Source organism: Urocampus carinirostris, chromosome 6 (genome assembly GCF_059441175.1).
Source record: "Urocampus carinirostris isolate Australia breed hairy pipefish chromosome 6, RoL_Ucar_1.0, whole genome shotgun sequence".
NCBI lineage: Eukaryota > Metazoa > Chordata > Actinopteri > Syngnathiformes > Syngnathidae > Urocampus > Urocampus carinirostris.
Window position 1 is genome coordinate 34,391,807 of NC_142354.1, and position 15,762 is coordinate 34,407,568.

The window sequence follows — 15,762 nt, forward strand, 5'->3', positions numbered from 1 at the left end:
AGCAAAAGAACAACATTTTCTATAGGCCTTCAAAAAGGGGTCAAAATAAACTAAATTGTCTGGCACCCGCACTTCCCATTTGAGAGAAACGTATGGCATTAAATGATTTATAAGAGGTTTGAAAAAATGCAAATCTGAATAAAATATCCAATCAATTGCATTTTTAATAATTTATTGAGATGGTATATAAAAAAACATCTTATGAACATCCTCGACAATTAATGAATTATTGCTATAAATCGGGGTCAAAATTTTGCCATTGTTTATTAAAGCCCCAGTGTGTAATATTTCACCACTAGATGGCACTGTATTGTCTAATGCAAACTTCTCTATAAAGCCTCCTCTTTCGTTCCTCCGCCTCCTACTCTCGGCCTACGTTTTTCCCGCAATCTGGTGTGCTGGCTCCTCCCATGGGCATGCCAGGAAAGCCCCCACGTGGGCTCCACCACCTCGCCTTGATGTCTGGAAAAACTCATAACAACACCAAGCGTTTCTACATCATCAGGGCCTTGTTCTCAAAACATCATCTGCTGTCCTCCGTCAGAGGCCTGTTATCAAAATTCCCCAGCCAAAACATTCCGCATTTGGAACAGCGTGACCTGAAGCCCACTCTTCATTGCACTTAATAAATTTAACTTGTATTCAATCGTATAAAATCCCTTATAGTCAAATGTATAAAATCCCTCAAAGGAAACCTTGAGAAGGGACCGCACATGAGGTCATCCCTTGTCCAAGATGACCAGGCTTCAATGGATGTTGCATTAACAAACCATAAAATTATAAACAATACGCTTTCCCTCGGGCAGCAAGGCGGCACACTTCTAAGGTCATGGGTTCAAATCCAGCTACCGGACTTCCTGTGCGGAGTTTGTATGTTCTACCCGTCCTTGCGTGGGTTTCCTCCGGGCACTCCGGTTTCCTCCCACATTCCAAAGACATGCATTTCAGGTGGATTGGCCGGTCCAAATTGTTACTAGGTGTGAATGAGCAAGCCTGTCTCTGTGTGCCCTGCAATTGGCTGGCGACCAATTCGGGTGTCCCCTGCCCACCGCCCGATGATTGCTGGGATGGGCTCCAGCACCCCCGCGACCGTACTGAGGATAACGGTGCAGATCAGTAGCCTAGATGGTAGTGTGCCCGCTTTGAGACTGGGTGGTCGCTGGTTCGCGCCTCGGCCGAGTCATACCTAATTGGTAAAATGGCGGCGCCCTCTGTTGGCTGCGGCTGCATCGGCTCGCTACGTGTCAGGTGTATCGACATTTAGTTCTGTGTACATTGTTACAAAGAATGACAATACAAAGGAAATTATTATTATTATTATTAGATAATGAGATGCACGCTTTCCCTCCAAATGAGCTTTTCCAATGAACGGTCTACCAAAAATAACAGAATCTTATTATATTATAGATATATAAATATTTATATATAGAATTATCACGAAACCTTTCCACAGGTGAGCAATTTCCCCGCTCATGGCCAGGTTTGGGCCTGTCCTCGCTCTTCCCCCATGGCCGCCCCACGCCCGCCTCTAAGCTCTTTCCCAGCCCACGGGGCGCCACCAAGGGAGTGGCTAGCGGCCACGGAGGCAAGACTGAAAATAACCAGCCCGCCTTCTACAGTCCACACCCGCCCAATTCCCTGTTTACATACACCCGAGACAACTTTCACCAGTTAGCCGCGAAAAGGGAGAAACGAATTGACCACAGGAGAATCTACGCGTGTTAAGGAGAACCATATAACATGGCGCCTTCAACGGCAGGAAAACAAGAAAACCCACGTCTGGCTTACTAAGAAGGGCAACCTAGTTTCACAACACCCTCCCTCCTGTTAAGAAGTAGCCAATGAGATTATCAGCTTTTGATTTATTGCGGAAACGACTTGTATGAACGATTTCCATTGGTGTGGCGGCCAATCATTTACACTAGAGGTGCGCTTCTTTTCCACCAAAAAACGCGGTGGTGAATTTATGTCGTCACCATTTTAAAAGGGTGAAATGTACATGCACGAATACGTTATTTCTTTGATGTTTTACTGACTTTGTTGTTTTTATGTCAGTATGACTTTGATGTTGGAACTGTTTTGATTAAAATTGTTGTTTAATAAAAGGTTATTTGTCCACCGAATGGCTTTGTTTATCACACATGTCACACATGCCAAATATTGACATTAAAAGGCAATAGATGTCATCTATCATTCTATTTTGACGCATAAAACAAAATATGTCTCCAGAGAATTAAACAAAATAAAAAAAGCGCTTTTTTCAAACCGAAAGATGGAAACTCTTATCAAAACAGAAACCTAATGCGATCATTGGAGTGGTTTATTCATGCACAAAGACAGTCTGACTTCTAAATAGAGCAGCCATGGACTAAAACAGTGTTTTCAACCCTAGTGTCCTTGGGTAAGACACTGAATCCCTAATGCCCCAAATAAGCAGGTAGGCGCCTTGCATGGCTGACGCCCTATTGGTGAGTGAATGGGTAAGTGTGAAGCACATTGTAAAGCGCTTTGGGAGGTCTACAGTGACTTGAAAAGCGCTATAATAATGCAGACCATTTACCATTTTTGAACCAAGGTACACTTTTATTTATAAAAAGGTTCAGAGGCACACCGTCCGTTAAAAATGTTTGAAAATTAAGTTGTGTCAAATATTTCACTGCACTACCTCATAAGCAGATATTAGTTCATATATAAAAAAAAGAAAATAGTACTTAAAAAAAGAATGATGTGCTTTATATATGTTTTTATTTTTACGGTGCAATCTTAAACCGCTTTGTTGTACAAATTAAGTTGTTAAATGTACTGTGCTACCTCATGAGCAGATAATTGGCAAATAAAAAGTATATAAAAATCTACTACCACCTGCTGATATGGATGACTATTACAGTTCCTCGTCTGAAGATAGCAAAAATACTGAATAATGGCCTAATTAATTGGGAAGATAAAATTGGGCAAATTCCAGCGACACACTAGACAAGGTCTCACGGCACACTAGTGTGCCCCGGCACACTGGTTGAAAAACACTGGACTGAAACACTAGTCTTGAGTCAATACTTTATTTGGTCGTATAAGAAATTTGAAAAAAATTGTAAAGAGGAAAAATAGGCAGGTATTTTAAGGGGAGAAAAAGAGTATTCTAAAACGTAAAGCCCTAGTGTTGGTCAGTATAGTTTATTCAGTTTACAGTGATTTCTATAAACCAAATTCCAGGCAATTATTTCAAGAAGGTAGTGATGTGTAGTGTTTTATCGTATTGGTAAACACAATATAATACACAATAAATAATGAATAATACTGTTATTATTAATAATGACAAGAATAATAATTAAGGCAGCACGGCAGCGCAGTGTTTAGTGCGTGCGCGGCACAGTTCTGAGGTCATGAGATCGAAACTTCCTGTGTGGAGTTTGCATGTTCTCCCCGTCCTTGCGTGGGTTTTCCTTGGGCACTCCGGTTTCCCCCACATTCCAAAAACATGAATGTCAGGTTAATTGGCCTGTCCAAATTGTCCCTAAGTGTGAATGGTATGGGCTCCAGCACCCCCGCGACCCTACTGAGGATAAGCGGTGCAGATAATGAACGAATGAATAATAATTAAAACAACAATAATAAAACAACAGTTGTGGCTGTTTTATCTCCGTAAATGACCATTTTACCTAAATAGTCAAAACACAATGGCTTAAAAAGCCTACAAGTCATGTAGCATGACAAATAAACTCCAAACATGAAATCCTGATAGTTAAGTAATGAGTTAAAAATCATTTTTGTTTGACCCTCGTGTCGTCCTCATTTTATGGGAGATTTGTTTTACTTTTCTACTGCTTACATAGTATCGTGAATCCAAACAACATTTGGTTTCAGACTACTGTTGGGACCAATCTTGGAAAAGTGATAACATAAATCAAATATCATTTAGGGGATTTTTAAATGGGTTTTTAACAACACATGTGCTGATCATTTTGTTCAGAGGACAAGAGAAGCTTTAACTCAATGAGCAAAAACATTTAGTTTTTGTGAAATAAAAAAAAACTGAAAGTTATTTTTAAGGTGATATTAACAGCATTTTCTATTTATTCAACTTTTTACAGAAAAAACCCTCCTGCACATTTTATATTTTTACATTGCATTAAATATGAACAGGGTTGGGTAGGGTTACTTTAACTGGATTACTTTCAATTACTTTTGGATTACTCCAACAACAAATATGCTAATAAAAGACAAAAGAAACTAAAAATGAATAAAATAATGACTCACAACACGTGGTAAGCTTTCTCTCGTGGCTCTGATCTCTTTGATCTCCGGCAAAACTAACATTAAATGCGACAGAAACAAAATGAAAATAAATCCTAACAGCTTGCCAACATCATTTTTGCTGTTCCATGTATTCCGTTACTCCCCAAGCCTGCACAAAATTTAGTAATTTTATTCATATTTAGTTTTTTTTGTCTTTTATTAGCATATTTGGTATTGGAGTAATCCAAAATTAATTGAAAGTAATCTAGTTAAAGTAACCCTACCCAACCCTGAATATTAATTTACACAATTTGTTGGGCCGTCAATGACGATAAATATCCTTCCCCGAAATCTAACGCCTTTTACTTAATATTAAGGATAAAAGTAGTGTGGGACAAATTCAGGACAAATATAAATATATTTAAAGCTTTTAAAGATAAAAGTACAGAAGGTAAAAAGTAATCCGAGGAAAAAACAGCAGTCTCAAACACTGTGAACCGAGTGAAAACAAGCGTCCCTGTAAGTCAAACCAAGCGCACCCTTAGCAGTCTCCTTCAAAGAGGGGGTGGGTGGCGACAAGTTTGTGTGAAGTTGGGAAAAGTTGTCAACTAGAAAAAAGAAGAGAAACTCCTCCCGTCTTGAACATTATGAGCAGTAAGTCAACTGTTTTTGCTTTAAGTTTCCTCAAAGCAACGTTTGGAGCCCTAGATACAAACCGGGTTGGAAGTGTGATCATTTAAAAAGTTTGATGTTGAGGGATAAAGGCGGGGACAAGAAATGTGGATTTTGTATTTTTTCGACTCGCAACTCTGCTTTGAACAGAGTGGATTTACTGTACATCGAAGGAAATAAGGATGTTTTGAGTTTCCGCTTGTATTTATAAAATTCCGCTTGGAGCTATATGGAACTAGTTGTTGCGCAGTGATCTAAGAGAAAACGCTCTACTTGATAAGTGTGGTTAAGTTTCGCGTTAGCGCTGCTAATACGCTAACCGATTAGCACTTGTGGCAAGTCAAACCTCGAAGTACGCCGCAGAAAGTTTTAAAGGTTTGGGTCTAACGGTGCCACGTCGTCGCCGATCTAATGGCACGCACGAGACGACGAGGCGAAAAGTCTGGAGTGATCGTTATTTAAAAAAAGTCTTCTTCCGCAGATCAGCAACAGGGTGAAATGGCCGCGGCGGAGAGCGGTGGAGGCTTCGGTCAAAAGCGAAATTCACAAGTAGGTCAACCGCATCCTCAGTTTACTCGTTCTTATGTCGCCGATTTGTGTGGGTTCATTGTCTGCTCGCGTGTTGTTTTGTGTCCGCGGAGCACATGTCACTGGGTGGGACGTGGGCAGGTAAAGTTCGCCCACAAACGGGGTGTTGCCGGCAAACCCCCTGCGCTGGCGGTGACTCGATCTCGCTCGGCCCATTTGGCTGGCATGGGAGTGGGGGTGGCCACCGGAGCCCTGGGAGTTTATAGGGCCGCTATTTGAGTGGGTGGGTTGGGGGGAGGGGAGGCTGAGGCCGCTGCTTCTGTGCTGGGGGAATCCGGGCCCTCCCCCGCCGTAAATTTTACATTTAAGTATCCGATATATAAGGCACAAAAGCATGATTTGTTAAAGATTTTGTTCACATCATGCAAAAATGGCATTCCTGACTATAATTACTTTTGGTTTGGGAAAAAAAGCTAAAATTACATTTTTACTAATGATTTATTTTTATATGAAATGATCTGCATTTATATAGCGCTTTTCAAGTCAATGAATTCTCAAAGCGCTTTACAATGTGCTCCACATTTCCCAATTGCGGCCTTGTATTGCAGCCATGTAAGACGCTAACCTGCTTATTGGGGTATATTAGGGGTTCAGTGTCTTACCCAAGGACACTTCGACATGTAACACGGACGAGCCGGAATTCGAACTGAGATCCCTTGATCCCAAGACGAGCGCTCTACCTCCTGAGCTACTGCCGCCCCGACTAATCAGTCTTATGTTTTGAAATAACCAATTAATTGGCATTGATACCACATATAGATTTAGTTGAAACAATCGCTAACTATCGAAAGGGTAATTAAAACATTTTTTCCGTGCAATGGTGGCCTTAGATTTCACATGCCATTGTGACCTTACCCACATCTGATTAATTTGTAGGAAACATTACCAAATAAAATATGAAATTTTAAAATGATATCATAAGCTATACTGTGTCAGTATGGTTATGGCCACACATTGGGTTAGTGCTTAAGGCCGTTATCGCATATCAACAGGTAATTAATGGAATTTGGAATATTAATAATTTCATTATCGAAAACTTGTAATAAGGAGCTTAACAATGTGTCACTCATCATGTAAATAATTGATTCTTCCAATATCTAATTGATCTGCACCAGGTTTTGAGGAAAATTCCCCAAAATATTGTAGTAATTCTCATCCAAAGTATCCTCGTTTAACTATGAAATGATATTTTGAGCTTACTATATTTCCATTTATTTTTAAGTTATGGCTGTTTTTCAAATGTTTTGATTCTAACAATGTTAGCTGAAGTTTGAATTGGCGACCTACTAGTGCACATAAGTCAAAAACTGAGGGCCACATCTGACCCCTGACAAGGTTTTTTTCCAGCCTTTGAAATGATATTGATATATTAGTGTATCATGCAACAAGAATTGTGTATTTTTTCACTGTACGTTACTTCTCCTTGAAGATAATTAGGGTTAATAGATGATTGCACTTCATTTTGTAATCCAATTATTGTTTTAAGATATTTCATTTGAGTGGATGGTAGAAATTTGCAATTATGTTTTTCTTTTCAATATATTAAGCCCACTTTTGTAGAAAACTATAGACTTCTGCTGGTGCCCAAATAATACTAGCTTCTATCATTTAATGTTCATGTTTTGGGAATTTTTATTGATTGAAAGTCTTTTGTGCCTGTTGAAAATTAAACAATACTGACTGAGCAATAACAAAATATTTTTTATTAATACAACAATTTCAGAATACATATATATGATATACAATTTTTTTAGGTTTGGTACGTTCAATTAGATTTATTAGACCAAACGCTTCATTTTAAAAATTGTCAACATTAATTAGCCTGGCCACTGGCTTGTAGCTTAATTCTTTTGTCAGACTCGCCATCCATTTGAGTTTTACACCCTTGTTCAAGTGTCTCTTAACGAGCAACTGTCTGAAATAAAAGGAAATGTAAATATCCATTACATAAATGCAATATTAAAGTGAAATATTAATATAAAAAGGAAATTTTAGTACTAATATATTATTCATATTTAGTATTGTGGTAAATGACCACCGGAAATCTTTTACTATAAGGCGCACCTCATTACAAGCCACACCCAGTACATTTTTAAAGGAAAAACACATTGTACATACATAAGCCGCACCTGACCAAATTGAAACGTGAGATTTTTACAAAGAAAGGCAGTACACGGAAATGTTTTAATAATATACAGTACCTTAACTCCGTAACGTTTCGACGGCCCAGCCGGTGAGCCACCGGACTTTTGATTTAAAAAAATGGGTATCTGTACTATATCCCAAGTCACTCAAATACGTCGTGCTTAATATAATCGGAAAGCTTAAACTCTTGGAATTTCAAAATATACTCATCAGAGAAACATCACGATCAGTCTGAAACAAAATACCCGAAAGCTATAAAGCCGGCGTAACTCACTATTACATCCCCTGGCCGTCTTCAACTTCTTTGAATGTTCGCGAAAACGGCTTTGTTACACCTAGGACAATTCATAGAAACCAACAGTGTAAAATATTTACTCCCAAAACACACGATAATGCCAACAGATAAATAGGAATCCGCTCTAAACATTTCTGCTTCATTAGACGTTGCTTTATATAATACAGTTGTTCCGCCACATTATTTCCATTTACGAATAAACAGACTCGTAAAATTTCCAGTATGGTAATTAGCCCTTCCTTTTCGATGGACACCTTGATGGGGGTCTGTTCGAGCTAGTTTCACTCATGCACAAAGCAGGAAGTTACAATAAACTTGAACTTCCTCGACAAATATTCCATGAGTCTCACTCTTACCTTTTACTGCTCAAGCACCCCTGCTGGCCGTTAGAAAAAAATGCATAAATTGGCTGTGTCGTTGCATAAGCCTCAGGGTTAAAAGTTTGGGTAAAAAAAAAAAGTCGTGGCTTATAGTCTGAATTTTGCGGTACTCAAAATGTAGATGTCAGTCTGTAAAAATATTGAACATGGTTAATCTTAAAAACGTCAACTAATACATTATACATACCTTTTGTTTTTATTGTTGTTTATAGTGATTGTGGCAAAACCAAGTAAAAAATAATTGTTTTTAGTGGTTTTGTATTCAAAGTTATGTATGGTTTGCTAAAACTTTAATAATAAATCTAAGAATGATTTATGTTTTTATATGTCTTTACTGATTTTTTTAAAATAAATTCTACAGTTTTGTTTTGAATCGATACTTGAATGCATTATTTTAATAAGTTTTAGTAGAAAAATAATTAATGAGTTTGTGGTTATTGGTTACATTTGTAATTCAAGCAGTCTGTAGACACATTTTGTTTCAACCTTTATTATAAATTTATATGCAAGGGGGTTTGTGGAAAGCATACTACTAATATAAATTCATTTTACACAGCTGTTCTAACATGAAACTCCTCTATGGCTTTGTGTTTGTTTTTATTCCACCCATTACCACCATTCTTTAGGACTCTCAGCAACCATCTCCGTTGGCCATGTTAGCGGCAACTTGCAGTCGCATCGACACTCCTGGAGAAAATGACTCTCCTGGAGAGCAGCAGCAACAGCTGGACCTGAGTCAAGGTGTATTTACCTCCAGCGCCAACGGCTGGCAGGCTGTTCCCATCAGCGTGCAGGTGTCGTCATGCGGCAATACGGTCACTACCGACTCCGGGAGTGTACAGAGTGGTAGCGAAGCTGGCAAAGGTCGAGGGTTGATGTCGTCTCCAACGTCCACTGTGCCCGTAAGCGCGCAGCAGCAGTATGTTGTCGCCCAAGCGCCAGGCCTGCCAAACCAACAGTTGCTCACTGCTATCCCCGGTGTGATGCCCAACATCCAGTATCAGGTCATCCCTCAGTTCCAGACTGTTGACGGCCAGCCGCTGCAATTTGCGCATAGCCAGCAAGATTCCTCCATGGCAGCCGCCGCAACTTCGGGACAGCAGTTCCAGATTGTGTCCTCTGCCAACGGCCAGCAGATCATAGCCGCTGCCAACAGAGGAGCTGGCGCAGGAAACATCATCACGATGCCCAGCCTCATTCAAGGCACCATTCCACTCCAAAATCTCACCCTGGGCAACAATGTCCTGCAAAACCAGACACAGTTTCTCGCAAATATGCCGGTGTCGCTCAATGGTAACATCGCCTTACCATCGTTGTTGCCGATCAGCACTGCCCAAAGTGCCTCGGCGACGGACAGCAATGCAAGTGGAAACCAGCTCATACAGCAACAGCCCACGTCTTCCAGTGGTGCCACGGGTTACATGACCAGTACATCGACAGTCACCACGCCGTCCTCCACCTCCTACGGCAGTAATGGAGCTGCAGCCATCACGTTTCAGCAGAGCGCATCTTCGCTGGGTATTCCCATACAGCCGGACAACAGGGGGGAACACCAACAACAACAGCAGCAGCAGCAACAAATCCTCATTCAGCCCCAGCAAGTCCTTCAAGGGGCGACACCCCTCCAAACCATTCAGGTCGGGACAATCACAGCAGCAGGCGGTCAGGTGTTTGCTACACCGACTCTTAGCCAGGAAGGCCTCCAGAATCTCCAAATCATGCCAAACACCAGCCCTATCCTGTTGCGCACGGTCGGGCCCAACGGCCAGATCAGCTGGCAGACCCTGCAGATTCAGAATCCGGCGGGAGCGCAGATCACGCTAGCGCCAGTGGGCCAGGCCCAGGGAGCCTCTGCCGCCCCCGGAGGAGTATCAGTCAATACTGTGCAAATCCCTGGACTCCAGACCATCAATCTCAACACGCTTGGAGGGTCAGGCCTTCAAATGCATCAGCTTCAGAGTGTTCCTGTTGCCCTCACCAGCACAGCAGGTCAGTCACATCAATGTCCTTATATTAATTCTGTGTGCAAGGGGCTAAAGAAAAGGGGTAAAGCTAAGATACTAGTGTTCAATTAAATATACTTATTATTATTAGTTATAGATGAATGTTCTGATTTTCTTAAATAAACTGCTTCAAAGAAATTGAAACAAATTTAGATGTAATTTAAATGCCATCCACAATGCCAAAATATTTAAGCGTAATCATACCATCCGAACTGAAACCAGGCCACGTCGAGTCAAAAGATTTAGGTGATATCGCTGCTGAGTGAGTAAAGGTGTAAGCCTATTCAGAACATCCTAGAAGACACGGTTTCTCTTCCAGTGCAAACAGCCTTTCACCTGTTCGATCTTTCGTGCGCTACTGTTTGTGCGTGTGTGTAAATTACATTGCCAGCGCAACCAGTCAGACCGCTCCAACAGCTATGTCAATGTATGTCGTCATCATGCATAACCGCAGGTTGTGGGAAGGAAAAGGATGGGGTGTAACTTGACCCCTCCCGCTCTTGTGTCGCAAACATGACTCCCATTAACTTTCTCAAAATGGGTCACATAAATGCAGCCAACCATACTCTTGAGATGACAAAATACCCATTGAGTTTCTATTTTGTATAAGAGCAGAACATTTAGTAGATAAGCATGTATTCTAAAAATATGTGGGAGGGTGGTGATATTTTATATATATATCTGATTTCTTAAGTTAAAATTTTGTAAAAGTTCCTATTTCAGTGAATTTAAAATTAAACAGGTTTGTATTACACAGTCAATAAACACGTGCCACATTAAGTACTGCTTTTCTCAAGGCAAAAGCCAAGTATTTTACAAAATTATATTTTTGTAGACTATCATCAGAACAATTACAAAAATATACTTGTTATACTATACTTAACTACAATGAAATGCACAAATATGGATGTTTACTGAATTGTTGATCATTATATGGAAAATATGCTATGACATTGTTATTACCAAGGGCTCAACTAACAACCATGAAGCGGAGCCATGGTTGAACATGGGCCAATTGGGGAATCCTATTGGGTTGACTACCACTTTAATACAAAAGTAATGTGACTGAGCTTTGTGCACTTGAAGGGAGCCCTCGTTTTGTTACTTCTATCAATTCAAAGTTACAAATGGCATAGGGTGTAAAAGTGGTGTTTTTTTACTTTTATCAAGTGTTTTGATGAAGTATTTATGGCCAAAGCTGGTTTTGCAAAAAAATAAAAAATAAAAAATTCTAGGAATATTAACATACCGGAGCTGTAACATAACGTAACTTAAAAGTATAAATGTAGTAGTGGACTTACTGGCCGTGACTACATTGGTATTTGCAGGCTAATTGTATTTTTTCTGTGTTAAATGAAAGGGTTAAAACGCATAACGTTTCAACTCATGTTTCACAGGCCAAATGTGGCCAGCTATATCATTTTATGTGGTAAAATAAGGGTCATTGCGTCAAACAATAAGTTTTAAATTTGTCCACTAGACATTGCCAAAGCCGAACACTACTCGTAAAGCAACCACTGTAACTGTATTTGCTGATTACCATTGATAAATCAGAGATAATTGAGTAAACTAAATAGCAGACTTTTATATGAATTATTTAAAGTTGTGTTTCTATGCTATTTTTGTTACTTTTCAGTCTGCATGATTTCCCATGAGTTAGACTAGTGGAAACAAATCCAATTGTTTTGCTTTTTTTTAACAAATGAACAGGTGATAAACACTACAAGAGATTAGATCTTAGCGAAGGAAAAAAGCATATTGAGGAAAAAAAAACTCAATAATCGTTTTCTCATCCCTGAATCATAATTTGTGAGCCTCCGAAAAGACCCCCATCCCTCCAGCTATGGCACACTTTTTATGCCATTAATAAACTTGTCCGGCCCCCGTGAGTTTTTTTTCTACCATGTGGCCCCCTAGCTAAAATTAGTTTGACACCCTGTCAGTTAAAATAATGGAAGTGGATGGTGTGACTGATTTCATGTACAATATAATGTGATTTAAAAAAACATTGCGTACCACAAGGTAATCACTCACGCCGCATAATATTTTAATCCTTTGAATCATGAAGAAAATGTGTGTTCCACTTATGACTTTCAATAACTATATCAGTATTTATATTACTATTTATTTTAGTCATCATCCTTCCGATCTCCTCTTTCTTCCACTCAATCGCTTTACTTCCACATCCTCTCACATTTAGCGACCCTATAACTAGGGTTTGCGAGACCTTTTGGTCTCCCGCCCCCCAAGTTAAGCTGTGGAAGTGCTTAACTTGTTTGGGTGTTTGGGCATTTGGGTTGATAGATAGATAGATATTTATATTTATTATTTGCAGGAGACCAAACAATGCAAACGGAGAGCTTGGATGACAGTGGGGCTCTCGAGGACGAGGACATGAGCCCGCCGTCGCAGGGACGTCGCAACCGCAGAGAGGCATGCACCTGCCCCTTCTGCAAGGATGGGGAAGGACGGTACGTCACGATGTAAACCGAAATCTGTTTTCGGTGCCGCAAAACTGATTATCTGTCTGCATGCTCTATTTGAAAGCAGTGACCCAACCAAAAAGAAGCAGCACATTTGCCACATGTCTGGCTGCGGCAAGATCTATGGCAAGACGTCCCACCTGAGGGCCCACCTGCGCTGGCACACGGGCGAGCGTCCCTTCGTCTGCAGCTGGGCCTTTTGCGGCAAACGCTTCACAAGATCCGACGAGCTGCAGCGCCACAAGAGGACTCACACAGGTCAGAGGATGGAACACTCTCATTGTTTACGTTGAGCTTAACCTAAAAAAAATAGACCAAAAATTAGTCTTGAAATACAGTATTCAAGGGCGCACCTAAGAACCCCAAATTGGCCAGAAATTTGAAAGTGCAACCTAATAACCCAGTGCGCCACATAAACAGCAGATTTTAGTTGATAAGACCGAAAATGCATTACAACAAGATATTTCACTTTACACTGCTGTATTGAAGCAATCATTGGTCAATCGTTTATCATTGCTGTCCCGAGTCTCACAACATTGAATGGGATTTAAACCTAGGTCGTGGCAGTGAGGTCTCTGACACTTTACCACTACACCGTCAGTGGTACAGGTGACAAATGAAAAGATGGACCACATCTCATTATGAACGCTATTTCTGACTCAGTGCCCAAAACAGTTATCTGCATAGTGCAATTTGTTCTGAATTCAGTTAAACCAGGTGTGATAGCTGAAAGGCATTGTAGGAAATGTAGTTTTTAGTCATTGCACTCTGGACTAGTTTATTATTAGATGCGTTTTAATCGCTCTCTCGTTTTCGACTTCTTGACCTCTGCGTCATAAGGTTGCAAAAGACAGAAACAAAAAGCCTTTAACAAAATACTATAAGTGTTCTTTTACACAAAGTGCACTATGCAAATCAGTGTTTCTGGCACAGTAAGTAAAAATAGTGCTATAATAAGATGCGCTCTAATGCCTATCCGTTTACCTGTACCCCAGGTGGTCTAGTGGAAAGTGTCTGCGCCCCCACTGCGATAGTCCCGGTTTAATTCCTGTTGCAATGTTTTGCGATTTTAATCGGCGACCTTTATCTCCTGATCAATCATTGCATTTTTACATGCTGAAACAGAAAAAAATATGATAGCTTTTACTGTAGTCTCAATTTAATGCACATAACAGTCCAGTGCCCCTTATGTATGAAAATAATGACTGTAGATTATTTTTGGTGGGTGCGCGTTTGTGTCGAAAGTATGCTTCATTGAAAAGATTCACAATTTAGCCTGATGTGTTTTTTTTTTTTTTTTTTTTTTTTTTTTCCTTAGGTGAGAAAAGGTTTGCCTGTCCGGACTGTCCCAAGCGCTTCATGCGAAGCGACCATCTCTCCAAACACATCAAAACCCACTTCAACAAAAAGGGGGCGCTCTCCAGCAATAATGCAGCCTCGGCGTCCGACACGCCTCCCGCCGCCCAATCCCCAGAAGGCGAGGCCCTCTCCGCCGGAGACCAGCACTCCATTGTCACCATGGAGACACTTTCCCCGGAGAGCATAGCTCGGCTAGCCAGCAGCGGCATCAACATGGTGCAGGTGGACCTGCATCATATTAATGGCAACTATTGAAAAGGAGACCACTGCCTTGAGGGACCTCAGACATTGATGATATAAGGATTATGCATTTAAATATAAAAGTTGAGAATCTTGTCTATAGTGTGACTGCAATAAATTGACCGAAATGGTAAGCTTTTGTCCGGCCACAATTATGATGCCCTAAAACCCAAATACGTACTACAAGCCAATAGGACATCCAGTGCAATGAAATGCACAAGTTCAAGATGCTCGACATCCAAATACGACGGAACGTTTCAATGGGATGTCTTTACATGTTTAAAATTTCTCTCAAACTCAAGTCGAATATCACAATCATTGTAATTTGTGCCGTTCCCTGATTGTTGAACACGATTTGTTGTGGGACTATATCCAATCTTTAATGCCAAATGTCCATGTTGTGTCTTTGGGAGAACGAGATTTCTACAGTATCTAACTGCTAAATGTCACTGTTTAGATGTCATCATGGGGAAAACAATTGGGTACTAAAATCCAGTTACTTATCATGTTCAGGTACAATGCCATGGTTTGGTTTAAGGAACGTGTGTGCGCATAAAATATATATTTGCTAAGAAAAGAATTCCAGCAATCTAAAACATGGTTCTGTGTTTATTGCTAGAGATTGCCTTTTCATTTGTTCGCCTCTTTTGCTTATTAGTATGTTGCGAGTTTTTCTGGTGTATGTTCAAAGACTGCATTTGTATATCCTGTATTTCCAAGAGCCCACTTGACTCTTAACCCTACGGTAATATTTTAAACACATATTCAAACCAAAGGCAAACTCTAAAGTTGAGTGATCATGTCTTTTTATAAGTTGTAACTGGACAAAGTGATATGAATGTGCGCTTGATTGTTAATTTTTATTTTACACAAGTTTTAACCTCATTTGATCCATCACAGCAAGCACATCACCAATAGGAATATCTAAAGGTGCTTTGGCACTTTTGGACATCAGCGTTTTGCTCAAGGACAAGGTGCTTCTAGAAGTAGTGTTGCACAGGAAAATTTAGAACGAGGGGCTTTGTCACAGGTGATTCAAATTGCTCAGGGTATTTCAAAAGGTCAAATGAGAAAAAGGAAAGTCACCTGCCACTTGAGTCTCCGATTCAAGCGGCTGTGTGTCTGTGGTGTCCAGGAGTCAGACACACACCTAACTGTTCCTTTTTAAATTCATGTGTAAATGTCATAGAAACCAGATAAAAGGTTTATTTACAACTTCACTATGCATTCTGCTTTGAAAATCCCCAGACAAGTGCTCTTGAACTTTTCCTTCCCCCTTTGTTTCAAATAAGGGATGCTTTTATATTGTATACTACTGCAAATGGAAACAGTTGGATTAAAAGCCAAGATATCTTGCTGTTGTT

General features: G+C 40.3%; 1 protein-coding gene across 2 annotated transcripts; it reads left to right on the forward strand.

The window, feature by feature from the left end:
- The first annotated feature begins 4,772 nt into the window (after positions 1 to 4,772).
- sp1 (sp1 transcription factor) lies at positions 4,773 to 15,754 on the forward strand. Of its 2 annotated transcripts, none has more exons than XM_088338835.1 (6): positions 4,773 to 4,887; positions 5,387 to 5,454; positions 8,940 to 10,302; positions 12,652 to 12,787; positions 12,864 to 13,057; positions 14,118 to 15,754. In XM_088338835.1, the coding sequence occupies exons 1-6, from the start codon at positions 4,881 to 4,883 to the stop codon at positions 14,411 to 14,413; spliced, it is 2,064 nt and encodes a 687-aa protein (XP_088194961.1). In that variant the 5' UTR covers positions 4,773 to 4,880; the 3' UTR covers positions 14,414 to 15,754. The 2 variants fall into 2 exon arrangements, with proteins under 2 accessions (XP_088194961.1, XP_088194962.1); XM_088338836.1 differs by having other exon boundaries at positions 4,774 to 4,887; positions 12,867 to 13,057.
- Positions 15,755 to 15,762: the final 8 nt, after the last annotated feature.